Below are 24,393 nucleotides of genomic sequence, written 5' to 3'. Positions count from 1 at the left end.
TGGTGGAGTCCTCTTCCCATCGCTGTCTCCACCCTGTTTTCCCCCTGATATACAGACCCTATCCCCTTGCTATCTCTTAGCTATTTCAACCCTTGTACCTTGTATCATGTGATGTATTCCATTAACAAGAGGGCAAATTGAAAACATTTTTTCCAGCATTAAAAAGAAAAGAGGGCTGGGGTTGTGGTTCAGTGGTAAGGTGCGTGCCTCGCATGCCAGAGGCATTGGATTTGATCCTCAGTACCATATTTTAAAAAAATAGATAAAATAAAGATATTGTGTCTATCTACATTTTTTTTTAAAAAAGTAAATTAGATATTAATTTTAAAAAAAAAGAAGAAGAGAAACATGGGACTAGGATATAGCTCAGTTGGTAGAGTGCTTGCCTTTCACTCACAAGTTTCCGGGTTCAATTCCCAGCACCACACACACAAAAGGCAGGGCAATCAATCCCAGTGCCTCTGAGGCAGGAGGATGGAGAGCTCAAAGTCAGACTAGCCAATATTTTCAAGGTAGTGGTTAAGTGCCTCTGGGTTCAATCCCTGGTATCAAAAAATTAAAATAAATAAATAAATAAATAAAAAGGGGGCTGAGGTTGTGGCTCAGTGGTAGAGAGTTCGTCTGGCGCGTGCAGGATGCATCTTAAAAAATAAGATAAAAAGGGGAAAGCTATGTTTTATCTATTCAATGAAACTCTGTGCTGAAGAACTCCCCCGACCCCCAGCACTGGAGACTGAACTCAGGGCCTGACACAAGCTAGGCAAGGGCTCTGCATCCCCAACAGGAACCACACAAAATGACATTGGCCCTGAGATCCCAGCTACTAGGAGGCTGAGGTGGAGGACAGCCAAGTTCAAGCGAGACCCTGTCTCAAAAGATGAACAAAAAATAAATTAGTGACACCTGCAATTACTTAGGGATATGCTTATGATAGAATATTGAGTAGAAAAAATAACATAAAATGGTATTCTTTCAAGTAAGGCTTTGGATTCAAAATATCTTTTAAACGACATCTCTACAATTAAAAAAGACTGGCAGGAAGGAAGCCAAGACCCCAGAGGCTCTGGTTTGATGGACGGCGGGGAACCCGAGGGCTCTTCTGTCCTTAACCCGGCTCTCCGTATTTTCCAAGTTTGATTTAGCTAAGGCTCTGCATGCCCGGAGCTTCCTGGCAAGGGTTCTCCGGTAATAAAAACAGCATCGAAGTGGAATATTCGAAAGGCTTACTCCCCAGCCACGTCTCCATCCTGCCTGCCGAGGCCTCGCTGTTGTAGACAGCCGCCTCCCCAGCCCCGGTCTGGGTTTCTCGATCCTGCTGCTGGGTCCCATTGGAGCAGGGGCGCAGCCGGCGCGGACTCCTCCCCGGCGCCTAGCCGAGCGCCGCCAGAGCGCTGCCAAACCTTCTAGGCGTCAGGGCAGCGGGAGAAAAGCGAGTGGCCGGTTAGCTCAGTTGGTTAGAGCGTGGTGCTAATAACGCCAAGGTCGCGGGTTCGATCCCCGTACGGGCCACGAGTTCTCTTTTTCAGACATTACTTCTGAAATGATGTCTTTGAGTCAATCTTTTATTTTCCAGGCCCAGCGTGCAGATGCATCTTTCCAGACTCAGCTGGGAAATCGACCCAGTTCCGCCCGGGCCCGCGCTCTATGCCGAAGTCCCTGGGGCCTGCCTGCAGCCATCCGCAGCCTCCGTTTCCGATGCGTTCCAGGGACCGTGACCGTCCCAAGGCTCCAGCTCGTCTGGAGGTGCTGCATGCGGAGACAGAAGCCCTCCGACGGCGCCGCCTGGCGGTCCCCATTGCGCGGACCTCCGTTTCCGAGTTCTGGTGGTGGACGGCCCAGGTCTGGAAGTCACGCGTTCCAGAGGCTCAAGGAATGACCGGCCACAGTAAAGACAGCCCAAATCTCAACCGCAGGGCAGCGGGTGCATTTCTCACTGCAGCCTGTCTCCGGCTTGGCCGGTGTGTTCAGTTCAACCACAGCCAGGTTCCTAGGGGCGGTGGCATTTCATATCAGGGCTTTTTCCAAAGCATCGCCGCGAAAACGTCTCCACTATCGTTCATTCTTTTCTCAAATATGTGTGAACCTCTGGTCCAAACAAGGCCCAAGTTCACAGACCAAAGGCTTACGCCCTTGGTTAAGTGCTCAGGACGAAGTCATAGGCGTGGATGCAGTCAATGCCAGCAGATTAGAAGAACCCGCGGCTGCTGACAGCTGGAACTCCTGTGCACACCTAGGAATGTATATGCAGGGTGCTGGATTAGGCCAGGGACGCAGCGCGGAGTGACGCCCAGCACTGAGACGAGATCTGGTTCTGGACTCCTAACTGAAGCTCACATGCTTCTCATCTTCTGTCATAGGTGAAGTATGTTTTCTTTATTGAGTCTGGTAATCAGCAAGGGAGCTTTGGGGCAGCTAATGCTTCTAGCCTGTGCTTTGTGTAATATGTCAGGAGCTTCATGTGGGCAAACTAATCAGTGACAATAACCCAAGGAGCTGGTGCTGGCCTATATAATAACCCACGGTGGTGCTGGCCTATAATCTCAGCGGCTTGCTAGGAGGCTGAGGCTGGGGGATCCGAATTCAAAGCCAGCCTCAGCAATTTAGAGAGGCCCTAAACAACTCAGTGAGACACTGTCTCTAAATAAAATACAAAAAAAAAAAAAAAAAAAAGGCCGGGGTGGGGGCTGGGGATGTGGCTCAGTGATTAAGTGCCCTTGAGCTTAATCCTGTTTAAAAAAAAAAAAAAAAGAATAACCCAAGGAAATAATGCTAGTTCTTCAGATTTGCAGAACCAAAAAGCATCTCCTGACTAGATAATTGAGATCAAATGCATGTGTTATTTGTCCACAAACCTCCACCAACGAGAAGGTGCCTGCCAGTCTGTGATCACCCATCTTCTACATAAACTGCTCCTACATGAGCCTCTGGGGAAGATTTTGATAATAAAGTTCTCTACCACCGCCTTGCCTCTTGACAAGCCCTAGTGGGATTGGCAGACTGAGCCTTGAGTGGTAACAGGGGTAGGTGCAGATTGCTGCCCTTATTGCATACCTTCCAAACTTAAAGGGGTTCCAAATATACCACTGTAGCATAAAATTTATTTTGAAAACATTAGTTGAGTACCAGTAATTTTTCATCCATATAAAAGCAGAGCCTCCTGAAAGAACTTGAAAGAGCTCAAGTATCCTAAATCCCTTTCTGGAGAGTGACCAGGGCAAGACAGGAGTGACCAGGGCAAGACAGCCCCCCATTCCATCTCTGGAGAGATGCTGCATCATACTTAAGTAGACATACCCACAAAGCTACCAGATTCTCACCTGTTCTCCTAAGGATCCACTTATATCTCCAAAAAGTCATTTTCCACAAGTGCCCTTCTCCCCTCCTCTACTAAGGTAGTTAGTAAAATTCTAACCCCCTGCTTAGTCCTATTTTCCCATGTATTTATTTATATACATTGATAAAATGCACCTTAATTTTTGGTTTTTATCAGTTTAATCTATCTTTTAATTCAAATTCAGTTTAATTCTAATTCTCCATTCAAGGAATTTTTTTTCTCCCTCCATGACAGGCTCAAAAAGATGATAAAATGGGGCACCATGCTCTAAATGGTGGAGGAAATTCTAGGCTTAGAAATCAGAGGAAAACTTTCTCATAATAGAGGATGGGAAGATGGGAGGGTTTCTTTTGAAAGAGGAAAAGGGTAAGAGGGAGGAGGGGGAGGGGAGGGAAGGAGGGAGGGGAGGGGTAGAGGGGAAGAGGAGGATAGAAAAAAGGAAGGATTAAGTAATTGAAACAAATTCCACAAGTCTGATCTCTGGCCAACACTATGAGTCTACCAATGAACTAATTTAGAACAATTTAGAGTTGAATATTGACTCTGATGATGACGGTGAGAAGCAAATGATTAGAAGGTCTTTCAGAACCTTCTCCAACACCAGGCTGGCCCGCAGCCCCCTCCCTATTGACATCATGGCACTCATCATACTATGCTGAAAAGCCAGTTTCCTCCCGCTCCTTCCTATGTAGACTGCATAACTCCCAGGGCAGGGGGATAACCATCCAACAGGTGCTGGTAAGTGTTGACTACAGGGCACTGATTTAAAATTCCAGCAGCCGTCTAAGGGATGTTTCGCTTTCCTGTACTTCTTCTTACGGGAGCTACCCCCAACCCCATTGGTGACCCATGGTACCATAACCCCAGAGGGAAATGACCACTTGACTCCGGAAAGCCCCATGATGCCATCGACCTAAGACCCTATTCCCCACCCGCCTAGCTCTGATGCAAGCACCCCCAAGCCTATCCCCCATCTCCAAACCCCTACCCCACAAAAGAACACCCGAACATCTGGGGGCCTCTCTCTTCTATATGTAGAGAGTGACCAGGGCAAGACAGCTCTGACAAACTCTGCCTGGTCTCCGTCTCTGGGTCCTCGCTTCCCTTCATTGACCTCCTTGGGGAGAGGAGCTGAGACACGTGTACACACCTGCAGCTACAAGACAGGGAGCCTTCTGAGTAAGAGAGTAGGCTGAGGAGGAGCGGAGATGGGTGGACAGGACTGAAACGGGAAGAGGTGGCTCCCTCATTCCCCCACCGTGCACTGGGCCAGGGCCTGTATCGGCACCGAATGAGTAACATAGCATCCCTGTCCTCAAGACGTGCCCAGTCTGCGTGGGCACTAGGAACAATTAGGGGGTTGAGAGGCACTCTTGTTAAGAATGCGAACACTAGGTTCCCTCTTGGAGTTATTAAATCAGGACATCTTGGGGTCTTCCTGGGAATCCACAGCTCCAGGCAGGACCCTCAGTGTAGGTTGACGTTAACATTTGAAAGGTGACAGGCCAGGGGCTCTGGAAGACCTCGGCTTGGGAGACCCGGACAGCTCCTGGAGGAGGTGACGTCGTAGAGTTAAGAAAATAATCCAGGAGGCGGAGCGCTTGTCCAGCACGCGGGAGCCCGGGGTTCCAGCCCCAAGCGCGGAAAAACAAACAAACAAAATAGAACCCGAGAGGCCTGCGCGGACCTTGGTGATGGGGCCTGGTAGAGGGGCGTGGCCATCCCGGCTCCGCCCCCAGCCCGGCCGCCTTCGGTGGTGTGTTGGCCTGCTGGGCACTCGTAGCCCGCCCCTTTCCCAGGTGACGCACATTCCCGCCGCCGTCGCTCAGCCACAAGGGTTCGAATCTCGGTTCGGCTGTTATGGCGGACGCGGAGCCGGGGCGCTGGGGTGGCGGCGGGGATGGCGGCAGCGGCCGGGTTCCTCCGGGCCAGGGCGGCAACGCGGCGCGCGTGGCCCCACTGGACCCCGAGCAGCTGCGGCGGGTCCTGGAGCAGGTGACGAAGGCGCAGCCGCCCGCCGAGCCTCCACCGGCCTTCGTCCTGCAGGACGCGGCACGGCGGCTGCGGGACGCGGCCCAGCAGGCCGCCCTGCAGCGGGCTCCGGGCGCCGAGCCCCCGCGCCCGCCGCGCCTCCTGCCACCCCAGGTGAGGCGCTGGGAGGGAGTGGGGGAAACCGAGGCCTCGGGGGCCCTCGCGACGGGCAGGCTCGCCTTGGAGCGGCCGGGCCGGAGAGGCCGGCGTCGCCAGCCCCCGAACTTGCACCGCCTTGCGCTGGGCTCCTCCGCGCTGCCTGGCTCTTACCCGCCTCTGCCCACTCATTCAGCATCCATTGAGCGCTCACAGTGCACCAGGTGGGGCCCCTAGTGCGGGGGTTGCGGCATGGTGCAGAACTAAGGCGGGTCTGGGGGTGAAAGGGGGGCTGCTTTCCAGTGGGTGGTCCTCGAGACCTGACAATGGAGCTGAGACCGAGTAAAAGAGTGGAAAGCAGAGCAAGTGCCAAGACCCAGACCTGGGACAAAAGGAAGCACGATGCAGTAGTTTGCTGTACGAGTTGGCACCTGAGTGGTGCCTGTGATTTGTAACCCCGGTGCCCAGCAGTGCCAGTACACGTGAAACACGTGAAAGCCCTCTATACCACAGGTCATCCTCTCCCAGAGAGTTCATTCCCTGGGTCACAGAGCTCTTGACTGCTGGGGGAGTTGGCTTTAGAAAGTGATCTCCCAAGTTGGGAGGTTCAGGCAGTTCCTAAAGCTGGAGGTGTTGCATGTTGTGTGTAAAATCATATCCCCTTATCTTGAGGGTTGTACATGACAATACTTTCATCCCTAAATTGCCAAAGGAAGAGAGATGCTTCTAGTAAACAGGCTAGAGAATAGAGCCAACAGTCTTCAACTTTTTTTTTTTTTTTTCCTGAGTGGTATGGGGCTGCATAGGCTTGTACTCAGTTATCAAGGCTGGAGAGTTATCTTGCTTTATTTAGTTTGGGAAGACAAGTATGTTGCCCCAACATTGCTGGAGGTGTGACCTTAGGTAAGGTAACAACCTCTTTGGACTTTGATTTCCTTGTTGGCAGTAGGGATGGTTCACTGCCTGAGCTTTTTGGCTGTACTCTTCTGAAGAACCAGTGCCTCCTTATGTACTGGGCACAGCAAATCTGTGTCAAAGACAGCATGGCACCATCCAGTACAGCCACCATCTAGTGACTCCTGCTGTTTACACACTCCCTACTCCCAGCCAGGCACTTTACTAAGCTGCTTAGTTGTCAACAGCCATATAATAATGCTTTTTTTAAAAAAACAAGGTCTCGCTAAGTTGCTTAGGGTCATGCTAAATTGCTGAGGCAGGCTTTGAACTTGCAGAACTTCTGCCCGGGCCGCTGGGAGCAATAATGCTTCTCTATCAGCCTTTTCCAGGTCAAGAATAAGCTCAGAGAGATTGGGTGACTTTGTCCAAGGTCCCATAGGTGCAGCTGCACTCCAGAGCCTGTGTCCTCACTACATACTACTTTTTGGATCTGATTTGGTGTGGCAACTTCAGAAAGAGTCCAATAATGTCACGTTTCATCAAGTGAAAATAAGCTTAGGAACCTAAAAGAATTGTATTCTAAGCCAGGAGTGGTGGCATACATCTGTAATCCCAGCCACAAAAGAGTTTGAGACAGGAAGATCTCAAGTTTGAGGGTAGCCTCAGCAGCTTAGTGAGATCCTATCTCAAAATATAAAAAGGGGTGGGGATGTAGTTCAGTGGCAATGCTGCAGTCAATCCCCAGCATGGGGCTGAGTAGAAAGAGGTAATGAATAAAAAAGGATTATATTCTGTAGCTAATCTAATGGGAATGGTATAAATTCTACCTGCACTCACAATAATGTAATTTATGGCCCATTGTGCTAATAATCTTTCAACCTCACTGTGCCTTGGAGGCCACAAAGGCAAACCAGGTATGTACCTTGCCCCTGAGGAGTTATGAACTAATAGAAGGTAAGGCATGGACTAGATAACGTCTTTAAAAAAAAAAAATTGTAGTTGTATATGGACAGAAAGCATTTTATTTGTTTTACTTTTATGCAGTGGTAAGTTTCAAACCCAGTGCCTTCCACATGCTGTAGCTCTGCCACTGAGCGATAACCCTAGCCCCCAGGTAATTTCTAATCAAGGTCAGAAAGCTAGAGATTGGGCTGGGGATGTGGCTCAAGCGGTAGCGCGCTCGCCTGGCATGCGTGCGCCCGGGTTCGATCCTCAGCACCACATACAAACAAAGATGTTGTGTCCGCTGAAAACTAAAAAATAAATATTAAAAAAAAAATTCTCTCTCTCTCTCTGTCTTTAAAAAAAAAAAATAAATAAATAAATAAAGGGAAGGGCTGGGGATGTGGCTCAAGCGGTAGCTCGCTCACCTGATAGGCGTGCGGCCCAGGGTTCGATCCTCAGCACCACATACCAACAAAGATGTTGTGTCCGCCGAAAACTAAAAAAATAATAAATATTAAAAAAAAATAAAAGAAAGGGAAATTAGATTTGACTGAGGACAATCAACACTAATGCCGAAGAGGTGGTATCTCACCTGGCAAAAACTCTTCTAGATACCCTTGAGAGCGTTCCTTGGCAAGTCTGTCACCTTCAGTCTGTTCTGCCTCTTATCTATTGTGCTATGGTGGCACTGTTTTCCTGTCTGCTTCACCTATCTACTCCCTGGGGAGTAGAGAATCAATGGAGATTTTGAAAGGATAGGTGTAGTGCTCCATCCCAGCTGATCCAATCCAGCAGGTCTGCAGGGACTGGGGCAGGGCAGGGCAGGGGAAAGCCTCCCATTAGCTCAGGTGTGAGATAGGCTTGGATACTGTTTATAAATAGGAATCATAGATATTTAGTAAGTTTACATAATTTTTATTTTATTTATATGTGGTGCTGAGGATCAATCCCAGGGCCTTACACATGCCAGGCAAGTGTTGTACCACTGAACCACAATCCCAGCCCCAAGTTTACAGAATTAAATACACACATAGCAAAATATCAAGTATAATACCTATGTGGTAAGTCAATCTGGATAGCAGATAAATATATTATGGGACTAATTCTGTGTGTGTGTGTGTGTGTGTGTATAATATGGTGTATGTGTAATATACCAAGAGCTTAGAGAAAAATTCTGACTAATAGTAAAAGGAAACGAATAATGGTTATTGAAGGATATACAGAGTAAACCTAGTTGTCAGTGAGTCACAGGTAGCCCAGGAATTGGGGACTCATGGGACACTGGCATCAGCTCTGTACACAAAAACCATAAACCAAAATGTTGAATTGTCTCTGCTGTTTGCAATATAGAGATGAGAGATGGACCCCAGCTTGCTTTCAGTGAGGGTTTTTATTCTGCCCTGTGTGATGACATTTTTGACCCTTCACTGGCACAGGATTGAGTCCAAAAGAGGACCTGTTTGTGTCCCAGATCAGTGGTTCTCAACCGAAGGTGTTTTGCCCCATAGGGAAGGGGTCTTCAGCAACATCTGGAGACTTTTTTTTTTTTAAAGAGAGGAGAGAGAGAGAATTTTTTAATATTTATTTTTTAGTTTTTCGGCGGACACAACATTTTTTTTTGTTTGTGGTGCTGAGGATCGAACCCAGGCCACACGCATGCCAGGCGAGCGCGCTACCGCTTGAGCCACATCCCCAGCCCCATGGAGACATTTTTGAGGGTCACAACTTGGGGGTGCTGCGCTGGCTTCTAGAGGGTGATGGCAGGGATGGTGCTCAGCTTCCTACAGTACAGGACAGCTCCACACAACAAAGAACTACCAGTCTGAAGTGTCACTCTGCCAAGGTTGAAATACTCTGCTTTGGACCTTTGCCTTTCTCCCTCTGAGAAAATGCTCACTCTGCTCCACAAGGGCATGAGCCTTGTCCTGCTCCCACCCTCTCCTCTTCTCTAACACCTATGACTATGTTTGGCACAGGGTTGGCACTCAGTAAATATTGTGGAATGTTGTTGAAGACAACAGTTGTTAGGTGTTTTGCTGTTACAGGCAGTGAGTACTACCTTGAACTTCCTAGAACATTCATCCTTGTGCCCATGTGAGTGTTTTTTTTTTTTTAGTTGAATCTAAAACAACAACAACAAAAAAATAGAATTGCTGGATCAAAAAGCACAGGCATTTAAAATTTTGTTGGATATTATATTTTAATTTGTTGAAGGTATGAAGTCCCTCTCCTAGAAGTGTGCCCTTGGAGAAATACACATGTATGCACATACTATGAAATTTTAGAACAGACCATAAGAACAGAGGGAGAGAACCTGTTCATCAATAAGAGACTAGTGTACTCAGTGCAGAGAATATGAGCACCTAGAGCTTCACAGGTCAATGTGGATGCATTTCTCACAGCAAAATAGGGAGTGAAAATGCCCATCAAGGTACAGATTATTTCATTTATATAAAGTCTAAAAACATTTCAAAACTGAACCATATTTTTGGAGATAGTCACATGCAGTATAAATTTTAAAAATACACAAGAATGAACAGGGCATTTGGGATATGGTAAAGAAAGGGGCATGTATGTTGGAAGGATTTGGGAGGGCTTTATGAACTGCTTGTGTGTTACCTTTACAGGTGGGTTGTAGGACCCTGTTGGTTACTTTGTTCTTTATGGCTTTTTTGGTTTCAGAATTTCATTCATTTGGGGGACAGGGGTGGTGGTGGAAAATGAGCTCACTGGCACTGGGCTAGGGATGTGTTTAGGTGGTCCAGCTTGCCAGAGGCTCAGCTTGCCAGAGGTCCTGGATTCTATCCCCAGCACTGTAACAAATGAGCTCACATTGCATGGAGTCCAGTTTAGAGCACAGTACTAAGTAATCCAAGTAAAACCACATGGATAAAACTAAAGCAAGGAATTATTTCTTAATGAGTCATGAAATAATTTAGTAGATTATGACTACTATATATATATGTCAATATATATATATTTTTTATATAATATATAAATTATATAAATATATATATATTTTTTAATGATGTGGATTGCCAGTGGCAGTGGTGCATGCCTGTAATCCCAGCAAATAGGGAGACACAGGAGGATCTCAAATTCAAGCTAACCTCATCAATCTAGCGAGGCCCTAAGTAACTTAGACCCTGTCTCAAAATAAAAAGATTTAAAAAGGGCTGGGATAATCTGCCCAGAGTAAAGTGCCCCTGGATTAAATACCTAGTACCAAAAAAAAAAAAAAAAAAGTGGACTACATAGCACATGAGAGGGCATTTATGTAGGGTGGTGAGTGTTGCATGAACTGTTACTTCATTTGTGTCCACAGCGTTTCAGCAGATGTACTTGGTTGTGGTGTAACATGTATCCCTGTGCTCTGTGGTCAGAGAGGTTTGGAAAACTGCTATAAACACTACAGACATAGGACATAGCCTTTATATATAAGTTCAAACTTAGAGTTTCAACGGTGGATTTGTGATGATTACAGAAATATCAATGAGCATAATGCTGTCTTTCTCTTTCCTGGTTTCCTCTTTCTATATTTAAGCAACTAGAAACCATATGTGTCAAGGTGACACCTGGAGACGTGAAAGATCAGGAAAGGCCAATGCCACCACTGGCCACCATCCAGCCCCAAACAGCAAGACAGAGCCAGCCTCCAGGGAGGAGCTCCAGCCTTGTGGGGCTGCGCGTGGCCAGCCCTCAGCTGCTCAGGGGGCAGCCCCCGGGGAGGACCGGGCCACAGCTGTGCTTCCTTAGAAGCTCACCTCGGCCTCCTGTTCCTCGGGTGTTTGTACAGAGGCCCCTGCCTGCCCTCCAGCCAGTCCCTCCAAAGAGAGTCAAGGCCTCCCAAGCTCCAGGCGGCCAAGGCGACCGGTTGACTGCTCTGGCAGCCTCTCACCTGCCCACAAGAACGTCCATTTCTTCCAGTGCACATTTACTCATTTCCAGCTTGCACACGAAACATGCCAAGAAGCTAAAAAAATCTTTCAAGGTGCAAACTCGTTCTGGACGGATATCTCGACCTCCTAAGTACAAAGCTAGAGACTATAAATTCATCAAAACAGAGGACTTGGCTGAAGGGCACCCTTCGGATTCCGACGACTACTCAGAACTGAGCACAGAGGAAGAGGAAGGCCAGAGGGAGAAGCAGGCTCTCTTTGACTTAGAGAGCTGTGCTCTGAGGCCCAAGACCTTTCGGTGTCAGACTTGTGGCAAGTCATACATAGGAAAGGGGGGACTGGCCCGGCATTTTAAACTTAACCCAGGCCACGGCCAGGTGGATCCTGAGACGCCGCTGCCTGAGAAGGCCACTGGAAGCCTCTCCCTGGGATGCACCGAAGCAGGGACTGGAGGCCTGACCTCTCCAGAGCGGTGCGCACCAGCTGCTGCACATGAGGAAGGGGCAGAGTCAGAACAGGGTGGCCAGCAGGTAACGATGTTTGGTGACAGTGTTCTTATCCCTGTCCCTTCCTGCCCACCATTCTTAAATTAACCCTCACCTTGTGTGATGGGAGTTGGAGATGCAAGTTGTCATAGTGAGGGTCTGCTTTGCTGCCAAGCTGGCGAGTGCTCCCCACCCAGCAACCTCATTTGGTGGGCACATTCAGTGGAACCCAGCTGCCAGGTTTTTGTTTTGTTTTGCTTTTTCTGTAGTACTAGGGATTGCACCCAGGGGGCTTTACCACTGAGCCACATCCCGGCCCTATTCTATATTTTATTTAGAGAAAGGGTCTTGCTGAGTGCTTAACGCCTCCCTGTTGCTAAGGCTGGCTTTGAACTTGCTATCCTCCTGCCTGAGCCTCGTGAGCCGCTGGGATTACAGGCATGCACTACTGCCCAGCCCTAAAATATTTTGAGACAGGGATTTTGGGAAGTTGTCCAGGCTGGTTTGGAGCTTGGGATCCTCCTGCCTGGGTGGGCCTCCTGAGTGGCTGGGATCACAGGGGTGTGCCACTGCACCCCACCCTGTTAGTGGCTGCTGCAGTGCAATCCTAACATTTTTTCATGAAGTTCCATTTGTTTGTTTTTTCCTCTTCTTGCTTCTGCCTTTAGTGTCATATCCCAGAAATAACAGCCAGACCCAATGTCATAAAGTCTCTGCCCTAGGTTTTCCTCTGAGAAGCTCATGGTTTTGAGGTCTTTCATTGAGGCTTTCGGTGCATTTTGAGTTAGCTTTTGATAGTGTTAAGTAGGGTGCAGCTTCATTCGTTTGCTCTGGGTATCCAGGTTTCCCAGCTTCCCTTGAAACAGGCTTGATACTCTTTTGTTTGTTTATTTTTATGTGGTGCTGATGATTGAACCCAGGGTCTCACGCGTGCGAGGGGAGTGCTCTACCACTGAGCCACAATCCCAGCCCAGGCTTGATACTCTTGTCAGAAATTATTTGACGAGGCTGGGGCTGTGGCTCAGTGGTAGAGCACTTGCCTAGCACGTGTGAGGCACTGGGTTCAAACTTCAGCACCACACAAAAATAAATAAGTAAAATAGAGGTATTATATCCATCTATGATTTATAATTATATAATTATTTGACTGTCAAGTGCAGTGGCACATGACTGTAAGCCCAGAGTCTCTGGAGACTAAAGCAAGAGGGTTATAAGTTCAAGGCCAGCCTGGGCAACTTAGGCCCTGTCCCCTTCATTCCTAAAGGTCACATGGTACTTAAAGCCACAGGTAAACCTGGCATTCCTCCTAAAACTTCCATTGCAATGAAGATTTGAAAGGGAAGCTCTTTGAGAGTTAAGGGCAGCCAGGTGCAGTGGCCAGTGCTGTATTCTGGCTACTTAGAAGGCTGCAGCAGGAGGATTGTTTGAGCCCAGTAGTTCAAGGCCAGCCTGACAACCTAGTAAGACTGTCTCAAAAAGAAAGAAAGAAAGAAAGGGAGGGAGGGAAGGAGGAAGGAAGGAAGGACGGATGGAAGGAAGGAAGGAAGAACCAAGGGGGGGCTGGGAGGAGCTCAGTGGTAGAGTGCTTGCCTAGCACGTGTCAGGCACTGGGGTCGATCCTCAACACTGTATAAAAACAAACATAAAAACAAAGGTTCATCGACAACTAAAAAAAATGGTTTAAAAAAAAGAACTAAGTGGACTGTGTGCTCACTGCATGTCAAGCACTTCTCGCCTGTTGGCTTGTGGGCCCTATAGCTGTTGGTAGGTGTGTTGTGGCTCCCATCTTCATTTTCAGAGGCAGGAATTGGCAACGAGGAAGTCACTGGACAGCGTCAGATCCAGGATTCTCTCCCAAAAGCCCTGTCAACCCATGGAAACAGAAATTAGATTAGCAGCTGTGGGCTCTGGGGACAGGTGGGGTCAAGGCAGGAGTTCTTTCTAAGGTGAGGAAGTAAACTGAAATTGGTGAGGAGGGTCACTTATCTTGCAATATATGTAACCCACTGAATTTTATGCTTTCAGAGGATGGATTTCATGGTATTTGAAATATACACTATAAAAAAATGTAAAGCAATGCTTAAGGAACAAAACTCAGGCTGATTTTTTTTCTTTGATGCTGAGACTTGAACCCAGGGCTTTGAGCCTGAGGAGAGAGGCTGTACCACTGGGCACTCAGCCCCAGCTTCATTTTCAAGGTGACATCCCATCAGAGAAGTTTCTTACTTCATCCTAGTCCAGACTAACTGGCTGGCTGATGATCATCTGGTATCTGAAAGGAAAGTTTAAAATGCACTGATTACGGTTCAAGAGTTTAGATTAAAGAGGAAATAACTGGGCTAGAGGAGCTCAGTGGTTGAGCACTTGCCTAGCAAGCTCCTGGGTTCAATCTCTAGCACTGCCAAAAAAAGACAAAGAATTCAACAAGTTCCTTTTTGGGGGTGGGGGAGCGGGTTACTAGGGATTGAACCCAAGGGCATTCTACCACAGAGCTGTATCTCTATCCTTTTTAAATTTTGTTCTATTTAGTAATAGAACCAGGGAGCTTAACTGCTGAGCCACATCCTCAGCACTTATTACTTTTATTTTGAGACAGGATCCCGCTAAGTTGCTTAGGGCCTCACTAAGTTGCTGAGGCTGGCTTTGAACTCGTGATCCTCTTGCCTCAGCCTCCAGGGATTACAGGCGTGTGTCACTCAACCTGGCAAGGTTCTTGCTTTTGATTTTTTTTTTTTTTTTTTTTTTTGCTTGAAGGCTTTCATGGTGATATATAGAAAGCATGCCTGTTTTATTTTGTTTCGGGGTGTGTGACATTATCCAGGATGGGCATTCTGTAGAAGAGGCATTGGTACCTGAGCCAGAAAATGGAAGTCATTCAGCTCTTTTGGGATCAGAGAGTCACCTTGGACCTAGAAGAAGTGGAGACTCGCAGACCCTGGCAGAGTCTAGTGCAGCTGTCCATCAGAGGATCCGAGCATCCCAGCCCCACGAAGGCCCTGCTGGGACCATGAGACGGAATGTCTCAGGGAGCAGAGCCCTGCTGGAGGAGGTAGACACTCTTACATCCTGTTCTGGACACTGTTTCTTTGTCGTGGTAGTGGGAAGTCACTGTTAGGTTTCTGAATTTAAAAGAAAAACACCATGACCAAGTCAGCAGTTCACCTGCAATGATACAGGATGAAGTATGTAATTAGTTCAATGTGGGGTTATCTGAAATAACGCAGAGGCTTACCTGTTTAAAAGACCATAGGAGGGCTGGGGTCACAGCTCAGCAGTAGAGCATTTGCCTTGCATGTGAGGCACTGGGTTCAATCCTCAGCACACATAAAAACAAATAAATAAAATAAAGGCATTGTGTCTACCTACAACTAAAATAAATAAATAAATAGATAGATAAATAAAATGACCATAGGACTTACCATGTAGTTCCAAGAGCTGCTTGCATTTGTAAGTTTGGAATAATTATAATCTGTATTTACTTGGAAGAAGTTTGGAAGACAACAGAAATGAGTTCCTCTTTTTCTGTAAAAAAGTTTAAATTATGCAAAGAATGTTTCAGGTTTAAGACCCTGTTGTCTCCATTCCAGTTCCATAAAAATATTAGATTTATTGAATTTAACTGGCTTGGCTTAGAAAAGTAGAACCCTGAATTCATCCACATTATCTTGATTATAATCAGGTGAAAGTTTTTTTTTTTTTTTTTTTTGGTGGGGGGGGCGGGGCAGCTATCCTGGGAATTGCATGCTAGGCAAGAACTCTACCACTGAGCTATATCACCAGCCCTTTCCAGGAGAATATCTTAAAAAGAAGTAGAGAATATAGCAAGACAACATGAGACAAGTCAGCAAGATGACTGGCCCCAGATAGTGTCTAAAGGGGCCCAGGGCCTCCAAACTCTGAGATCCATGGGCAGAAGTGGTTTTCCAAGAGGAAGTGAGTTTCCTTAAGTTTCTTTTTTTTTTTTTTTAAAGAAACTTGGAGCTGACCCTTTAGGTTGGGGGATCAGGTGCTAGTCAGCTGCAAGTTTTTTGTTTTTTATTTTTTTTAGAGAGAGAGAATTCAATATTTATTTTTCAGTTTTCGGCAGACACAACATCTTTGTATGTGGTGCTGAGGATCGAACCTGGGCCACAGGCATGCCAGGCGAGCGCGCTACTGCTTGAGCCACATCCCCAGCCCCTGAAGTTTCTTAAGGCACAATGTAATGTTGCCCATTCTAGCAGCTAATTTAAACCTTGGGGATTAGCTTTCTTTGCATTTGGGTTTGTGTTATGAGAGTGTTGGATGATTAATTTTTGGAAGTATGGGTTAGGTAGGTGGCCTTCTTCTAGAATCCTGCATTGACCCTGAAAAGAACTACCACTTACTGAGCACTTCCTGCAGGGTAACTAGCCTGCCACTCCCTGGCACCCCCTTGCTGGCCTGGACAAACCTCCCTTCGTTTATTCTTTATGATCATTGCCTTGTCTCTATAGTGGAGGAACCCAAAACCCAGCCAGCCAAATGACCTGCACAGGGTCACTGCAGGCAGGAGATGGGTTCAGAATATACAAAACCCCATGTGTCACACAGAGAAGTGGAGGAATGCTTTGAATGGGACCATTCTCCATTCTTTTAGATGAGAACTTTCGCAGAAGTTGACATTATATGTTTCTTGGGTTTTTGTCGAGTATTAGGCCCAGTTCTGGGTAAGGAGGAGACAGTGTATACAAGATAGACGCAGCCCCTGCTCGGGGGAAAATGGGGCAGTCAAACCTGCCAATCAGTGGACAAAACCACCATGGACCTGGGCATTGAGTATAATTTGAGATACCCTATCTGCTGCTTCCTCTGTCTTCTATACCCGACCGCGCAGTCTCCCTGAACTCCCTGGTCTTCCTGTCTCCCAGAGTTCCTCTGCTTTTCCTCACTTCATTGCTACCCTGCTTGAGCTCTCTCATCTGCCTGGTTTCTCCAACCTTCTTCCCTCTGCAGACTCTCTGTTACTTCCTGTTCAGACTGCTCTCTAGAGCCTTGGCTCTCGTATTTGAAATCTTTGCGCCTGGAGTCCCATGAACCCCTTGGTGCTCCACTGAGGGGGGCCTGCACACTGGCTTCCTGCCTACCCTTGGTGGAGAGCCACTTTGCCTAGTGCTCAGTCAGGCTGGGAACCCCAGGCTTTCTTGTCTCTCTTTTTTTTTTTTTTTAAAGAGAGAGAGAGAGAGAATTTTTAATATTTACTTTTTTAGTTCTCGGCGGACACAACATCTTTGTTGGTATGTGGTGCTGAGGATCGAACCCGGGCCGCATGCATGCCAGGCGAGCGCGCTACCGCTTGAGCCACATCCCCAGCCTGCTTTCTTGTCTCTTTCCCCTTCATTCACCCTTCCCATGTCCAGTGACCCCAAGTCTGGCGGACTATGCCTTCCCTGTCCCTCCTGCCCACACCCTTGTTGTCATCTGGGTCCTCACCCACCTCCCACTCTGTTCCCTGCACTGCCACTTAGGGACCTGATTGAAACCTCCCTCCATACTCTGCCTTTGGAAGGAAATACAAACCCTCAGGCCCTCGCAGCCTGGCTGGCCTGCCTGTCAGTCCCAGGTGCTACCTACGGATATCTCTCTGTCCTTTCACTCCATGAAGCACTAACCTCTGTAGCTTCCAGACTTTGCATTTCTGTGAGCTTCCTCCACAGTAGAAGGAAGCTCACACATTTCCCCAGAGCCATGTCCTTACTCCTGGGCCTTGTCTCAGAACCCAGTGCTTGTCATGTGGGACTCAAACATTGAAACCAGAATTGACCACAGCACTTTGTTAATGGGTGAACAAGTGAGATGCTTAATGAAGTGGAATGTAGCTTAGAGTTGCCAGGTTTGGGGAGAACTTTTTCCTTGTACGATGCACCAGCTTGCTGATTGTTGGAAAATTCTTATGGTCTTTAGAGGTGGCAAATGCTTTCTTTTGGCAGTGTCTGCAGCATTGTGACCAGAAGGATCTGGTGGAGTTGGCGCTGCCTCAGCTGGCTCAGGTTGTGACCGTGTATGAATTCCTTCTGATGAAGGTGAGTCTTGGTGGAGCCTCGAACCACAGAGGGGATGCTCTGAAGTCATGCAGGAGGACATCCTTGCTGTGTATTTGGGGAAGACCTAGGCCATGTGGAATCCTTCCCTTCTCCAGGACAGGGCTGAAGTGAGCGCCAGTGCCTGGTGCAGGGCCAGTGTCTGTCTGGTGGGGAATCTTAGGCATGCCGCTTGTCACTCTCTTGATTGTTTAACTTTGTGTGGGAGAGTGACAGTGGGAGCAGCAACTGTGGCTAGGTCTCCATCCTACCTGGCTGGCTTCCTACTTGGGGCTCTGCTCTCTGTACCACCTCTGAAGACGCAGCCCTGCAGATGCAGCCCTGCCTGCGCCCCATGCTTCCCACAGAGGCTGCTGCGATCCCCAGAGCTGCACATGCGCGCAGGGGCTGGCGGCCAGCCTGTCCCCAGGCCTTCCTGCCTCCCCTCTGCTCCCTCACCTCCCCACCCTCAGGGCTCTGCGGCCATCAAGCCAAGGGGTGTGTGTTTTCTGGTCAGCTCCTCCCAGGCCCATCCTGGCCTCCCCAGGCTGGGCACAGTGCCAACACAGAGCAGGCACTCCCTGAGGGGAGAAGGAGGCGCCGCCATCAGCCATTTCTAGGGCTGAGGAACCCGTGTCCTTCTCTCTTTAGGTTTTTTTTTTTTTCCTTCTGTGTTTTCTACACCATTGCCTCAGGTTTAAACTCTTTTTGTCATCTTTATCTTCACGAAGGTTGAGAAAGGTCATCTGGCAAAGCCTTTTTTCCCAGCCGTGTATAAGGAATTTGAAGAGTTGCATAACATGGTTAAGAAACTGTGTCAAGATTACCTCAGTGGTTCTGGTCCATGCTCTCAGGAGCCCCTGGAAATAAACAATGATAAGGTAACAGCCGCACACAGCAGAGTTTTGCTCTCAGGGTTTCTAAGAAGGATGACTGTGAACAAAGAGGTTTTCAGCCATGACATCATAGTCAGCCAAGTGGATTGTTTGTTTCCTTCATGTAAAGGCACTAAATATTGTTGCAGAAAACTCAAAAATGCAGATGAGTCAAAAGAAAACTGCATCCTTCGCCTTCCGCCCCCTGCTGTCAGGCCGCACCTCCAGGCCTGGTGCTCTGCTCCTTGTGAGCCTTCACGTGGGCCCATAGGGCCAACAGTTTGCCGTGCCAGATTGTTTGGAGGCGGTTCTCATTTCAGTGTCATTGTCATCATCACAGTGCCTTTAGCTAGATTGGGCTCTTTACCTGGAAAAGTCTTGAGCTGACATTGTTTTGGATGAAACCTGTGCTGGGCACAAGCCTGCACCCGTGGTCCTGTCACCCAGGGGCTGTTCTCAGGGACTGGACTGGGGTCTGGCCCCACCGTCTGTGAGGCAGCACCTCACTGACCTGGCAGAGCCCCTCCCCTCTGGTCTCTGCTCCTCAGTGGGAGAGGGTGCTGACTCAAATGGCCCTCACTGGTTCTCACAGTATGGCCCTGGCTTGAAATAGTCCTCCTTGAAACCATCTGATGCACGTGAGGCACTGGAGCGTATTTAGGGGGTTGCGTTGCCTTAACTCCCCTTCCCTCTGCTGCTCGTTTTTGCTGAGAAGGACAAGGTTCCACGGCATAGGGACTCTTCTGTGGCACGCAGTCTTGGTCTATTTCCCCCTTGGTCCATTCTTGATAGTTATCATCTGTTCCTGGTTTTGGTTTTGGTGTTTTTATTGGTTGTCATTGTTAGTTTTACACAAATTCATCATTTACCATATTCCTCAATGAGCCTTTATACTTTATTTTATTTTTTGAAATTACTATTACAAAGATATAATGGATTCCTGGTAAGCCTCCTGTAGCTTCCCCAGTTCAGAATAGTCACCTATGTGTTTGTTTTGTTTTTGCTTTTTTTTTTTTTTGGCACTGGGGATTGAACTCAGGGGCACTCTACCACTAAGCCACATCCCAGCCCTATTTTGTATTTTATTTAGAGACTTAGAGACGGGTCTCACTGAGTTGCTTAGCGCCTCACTTTTGCTGAGGTTGGGCTTTGAACCCAGGATCTTCCTGCTTATTTTTTTAGTTGTAAATGGACACAATGTCTCTATTTTTATTTGTTTATTTTTATGTGGTGCTGGGGATGCTGGGGATCGATCCCAGGGCCTCACAGGCACAAAGCAAGTGCTCTACCACTGAGCTACAACCCTAGCCCGTGAGCTGCTGCTTTTTAAACTGTTAAGTTAAACAAGTGTGGATATCCTGTTGTGCAGCAGAGCTGGATGTGTACAAAATTCTGTGCATGCCCACCAGAATCCTCTCTTGTAGTAGTTCAGATTGTGCCACAGCCTCTTTGGAGCAACAACATCTCTGTTTATAAAGGGACACTCTCCAGCTTGGTCAGCACCGAGCACATCTGGCCCTGTTTTCTGGTTGGCCTTGAGGTACCCTTCCCTTTGCCTGCCGCAGTCTGATGCCCATGGCGTTCTCCTTACAAGGCCCAGATAGGCGGCCATGGCTGTGTCTTTACACCTCATATCTGGTGCTTTGCATGTGGAATCAGATCCATTCTTTACAAAACCCTAACAGTCAGCTGACCTCAGGGAGGCCACTGAGGCTCAGGGAGCTAGTGGCTCCCTAAGGTCACCCAGCTGGGAGCAGAAACTGCACTCTAGCATGGCTGTCTCAGGCCTGCACCATGCCCTCTTCACCACCTGGGAGGGAGATATGGATGTGAACTGGCAGGATTGTTTTCTGCAGAGACAAAGGAGAATTTTTAAAAGGAGGGATAATGTATAAGAAAGATAGCAAGGTACAAGGTAGCACAGTAAGTGTGTGTTAGCCTTAAAAAGCGTGGTTTATAGTTTTAAAAGTGCCATTTATTCTATCTTTGGCACTGAGCTAACCCATTACCATTCTGGGTAATGATCCATTTCCTCAGGAGCTTTTCCCTCTGACTTTATGTTTGTGCAGAGGCACCACAGCCTGAAAGCCCGTCACTCAACTCATGGGTCCGCATGCTTCTGCAGACCTGCTTCTGTACTGAGAGAAGCTTATTTCTACTGGCCCTTTCCTCTTCAGGTTGCTGAGTCACTAGGAATCACGGAGGAATTCCTGAGGAAGAAAGAAACACACCCAGGCGGCAATCCCCCCAAGCGCCCTAGCCAAGAGATGGAAGGGGAGAAGCTAGAGGCAGCCAGCCACCAGCAGAGGGGAAATGAGGTGGGCTGCTCGTCGGCAGGCACAACCTTAAACGTGTGCCAGACGCTGAGTTGGTGGTCATGGGTCCCCAGCACTCGTCACTAGGAGGGAGAGGTGCAGCTCCACCTGTGGCTTCTGGGCTCAGCCAGGGGGTCTTCTCTTCACAGGCCGCAGAAGAGGAGCTGGCCATGGTGAAAAGGCCCCGAAGAGACGCTGTGTGCACAGATGCCCCCAAGTCTCCTGCTGCCCACAGTGGAGGCCAGGAGAAGACCGGGCCTTCCAATGCCCCAGCTGCCAGTGAGGGTAAAGCATGTTCAGTGGGTTTGAAGGGTGCCGTGCTCAGATGCCCTGCTGGTATGACAGATGTGCCCAGGCTGGCACTTTTCAGGGTTGGGTGCCCCTGTGGCTGAGTTTAAGAGAACCCTCTGGTCTCAGGTTTATCCCAACCTCCCAATGTTCTGGCATTCTCTGTCCATGACCCATGAGCCTTGAGCTCTTTCAGGTTTCCTAGATCCCCTTATTAAAAGTAAGAGTCATTTGGAGGTGGTGAGCAGGTTGCACCAAGGTGGTCCTGAGGGGTTGGGCGGAGATTTGAAAAAAAGACATAGTATGGCTTTTATTCTGGCTGCCTGACCCTGCAACAGATATTCTGTATGCTCTGTGACAGTGACTTTATGCCTCTGTGCAGTTGTATCAGGGCCATGGGATTCCTTGCCTGCTCCTAAGTTCTCAATTAGAAGAGACAATTCCACCCCAGGATTCATTATTTAACTCTGCCACAGGGGAATGCAGAGTGGTTCAGAGTGGGGATGAAAGCTCTTCGGTATCAGTCTGGAACACAGCTCTTTTGCTTAGCTGGTCTGTTTCCTCTCTGGCTTCAGCCAGACTTAGAGACCGAGTGATCAATGCTACAGTTCACTTCAGTTTAACTGACAGTTCCTAAGTGTCTCTGTGTGCCTTGTGTTGTCCTTGTCCTGGTGCCCAGGTCCAGGGCTGGGTCAGAAGGTTTCCTCACCCTCAGGGCTCTGCCCTCCAGAACAGTGGCTCATAATTGGATGTGCATCTGAATTACCTGAGGAGATCATTCTGAAAAACAGGGGCTGGGGAATACAGGTCTGTGAGTGGGGTTGGGATTGGTATATTTTGAAATATTTTGAATATTTTCAAAAGCCTCTCAGATGATTCTTGGGCTTATCTCTGGTGAAGAACCACTGGTCTTTCATTTCAGTGTCAGAATAAAATGACTGAATGGCTTTTGGAACATGTTTCTATGACAAAATCTGCCTCTGCCAATAGTTACTAGGGATTAAAAGAAAAAGGATTTGCTGCCTGTGTCTGAGCAGCTGGGAGAGTTTTTTTTTGGTGTGTGTGTGTGTGTGTTTCTTTGCAAGAAACTTAATTTGGACCAGCTTGTTTTGGACGGTGTGGTGAATAGGCCAAGATCTAGGAGCTCACCTGTTTTTCTAAACTATTTAGGTTTTGCCTCTCCAGCAAGTGGGAGCGCCCCTCCCTATTCTGAAGAAAGCCATGGGATGGCACTTTCTAATAGTGGCAGAAGCAAATTACATGTGGGCCAGCAGCTTAAAGCTTTTGATGACTTCAGAGCCAGGAGGAGGTCTGTGGGCTCCGCTCCCCTGTGCGGGGCCACCAGTCGGCCAGCTCTTCATGCTCAGTTACTAAGAGAGCCTGGGGGCCTGCCTCCGGCCCAGGTGGCAGCATTTTCTGAAGATAATGATCTGGAACACTCTGCAGACTCCAACACCGGGGACAGCCAGAGGAGCCCAGGTGTCTGTGGTGTCCTGTCGTCAGGTAGAAGAGGGGAGTGCCTGCTGCCTGGCAGGTCTGGAAGTGCAGAGGTAGGAGACCGTGGTGAGATGTGTGGCTCCCACCTGAACTGCCAGCAGGTCGGCCCCAGGCACTCTGTGGCCCCTTCACTGAAGATTTTGCCCATGGATGCCATGCCAGTAGACTGTGCCTCCAGAACGGTGTCAGAGCCAGGGCCTCAGCCTGGCCCAGACGGATCACTGCCAACTAAAGGGGGTCTTGGAAGCCAAGCTGGGGACTTGAACTGGTTCCCCTGTGGGACACAGGTGCACATTGGCCAGAGAGAACTGGAAAGTGTGGTGGCTGTAGGGGAAGCCTTGGCATTTGAAATTCCCAGTGGGTGTCAGATGTTGTCTCAGGAACAGATTTTTATTCAGACTTCGGATGGGCTTATCTTGCCCCATCCAGGCACCATAGTGTCTCAGAGGGAGGACATTGTCATAGTGACTGATGCCAAGGGGCCTGCCCTACAGACAGGTCCACCAGAAGAGGGTCCTCCAGAGACTGTGGAGACATTCCTCACTGTAGAGACAGAGCCCTCCCAGTGACAAGGAGTCCAAAGCTTGATCCTGGATTTGTATGCATTTTATCCAGAGAAGTCTATTCCAGGCAGTGTATATTTTTCTAATGTGAACACTGATATAAATGAATCGTTTATTTATAAAGTACGATGTGTGTCTACCCTACTGTTTTTCTGCAGAGCTCCTCATAGTAGAGGCAGATATAAATTACCTGATAACAAATCCCTCCTATGTATCTCTTAGGAGCTTTTGGTGGCTGTCATAAAATGGCTCCAATATTACTTGATTTTCAGCCCAGCTTTCCATTTCCACAAAGTGATGTCCCCTTCTCTGTTCATGCCATACCACTTCTTCGTCAGACTTGGTCTTAATACTAGAAGCTCCTTCTGTTAGAAAAATGAAAAAGCTGTGCACTCTGGGCAGCATGCTGTTGAGAAGTGGAATAGTCATGTCCACCCACATTGTTTGGAGGGGAAATAAGGTACAAATAACTGATAGGACAGCTCACTGCAGTCCATGGCGGCTGGGTCTCAGGTGGAAGCTCAGTTCCACTTGGAAAGTCACTTCTTGGGGTCTTTTCTTTGGGACTTTTACCCTGGCTTTATTATAGGGTATGAAGGGAAGGTGGTTTTCCCCACTAGACGAGAGCACTCAAAGGGAGCAGCTGGTGCACTGTCAGGAACAGAGATGGGTCTATAGCACAGCGTCTACATCACAACACTCTTGACATACAAAATGAACAAAATGGGAATTAATTTTTCTAATAAAGCACTTTGTTTTGTATGCACAGTACTTATAATTTGAAATACTTAGATAAGAAGCAGAAGCAAAATTGGGTGCTGTTGCACATGCCTATAATCCCAGCTACTTGGTGGCCAGGGTTGGAGAATCATAAGTTCCGGGCCAGCCTAGGCAACTTAATGAGACCCTGTCTCAACATAAAATAAAAAAGTGCTGCGGTATAGCTCAGTGATAGAGCACCCTGGGTTCAATTCCCTGTGCCACAAAAACAAAACAGGTAAGTAGAAATAGGAGTGAAGAGGCACAGCACCTGGGGACAAGGGCCACTTGAGTGACTAGCTTGTGTGGGGTTTCCATGAGGACATGTGCTTTGAGCATTTGTCTCTGTGCCTGGCACCTCGTCTGCTCAC

The 24,393-nt window shown here is 48.1% G+C and overlaps 1 protein-coding gene and 1 non-coding gene across 4 annotated transcripts; both read left to right on the top strand.

Moving 5' to 3' along the window:
- Nucleotides 1–1,435: 1,435 nt before the first annotated feature.
- Trnai-aau (transfer RNA isoleucine (anticodon AAU)) lies at nucleotides 1,436–1,509 on the top strand. The gene has a single exon. It is a non-coding gene; the product is annotated as a tRNA-Ile (tRNA).
- A 3,685-nt stretch (nucleotides 1,510–5,194) lies between these two features.
- On the top strand, nucleotides 5,195–23,976 carry Znf839 (zinc finger protein 839). 3 transcript variants are annotated; one of them, XM_026413797.2, is made up of 8 exons: nucleotides 5,195–5,479; nucleotides 10,848–11,732; nucleotides 14,509–14,736; nucleotides 17,636–17,728; nucleotides 18,457–18,606; nucleotides 20,778–20,918; nucleotides 21,065–21,200; nucleotides 22,374–23,976. In XM_026413797.2, exons 1-8 carry the CDS (start codon nucleotides 5,195–5,197, stop codon nucleotides 23,267–23,269), a joined length of 2,814 nt encoding a protein of 937 aa, XP_026269582.2. In that variant the 3' UTR covers nucleotides 23,270–23,976. The 3 variants fall into 3 exon arrangements, with proteins under 3 accessions (XP_026269582.2, XP_077656087.1, XP_077656088.1); XM_077799961.1 differs by lacking the exon at nucleotides 18,457–18,606; XM_077799962.1 differs by lacking the exon at nucleotides 14,509–14,736 and having other exon boundaries at nucleotides 5,405–5,479.
- The last annotated feature ends 417 nt before the right edge of the window (nucleotides 23,977–24,393 follow it).

The sequence above is a fragment of the Urocitellus parryii genome, chromosome 6, assembly GCF_045843805.1.
Source record: "Urocitellus parryii isolate mUroPar1 chromosome 6, mUroPar1.hap1, whole genome shotgun sequence".
NCBI classification, from domain to species: domain Eukaryota; kingdom Metazoa; phylum Chordata; class Mammalia; order Rodentia; family Sciuridae; genus Urocitellus; species Urocitellus parryii.
The sequence above is the reverse complement of the archived record's forward strand: the minus strand, read 5'-3'. Positions and strand labels throughout refer to the sequence as shown.

Bases quoted from the DNA above. Each gene is read 5' to 3' on its own strand.
- Znf839 (XM_026413797.2), top strand. From the start codon at position 5,195: ATGGCGGACGCGGAGCCGGGGCGCTGGGGTGGCGGCGGGGATGGCGGC. The intron at 5,480-10,847 runs GTGAGGCGCTGG...TCTATATTTAAG, and splicing joins CGCGCCTCCTGCCACCCCAG to CAACTAGAAACCATATGTGT. The intron at 11,733-14,508 runs GTAACGATGTTT...GACATTATCCAG, and splicing joins CAGAACAGGGTGGCCAGCAG to GATGGGCATTCTGTAGAAGA.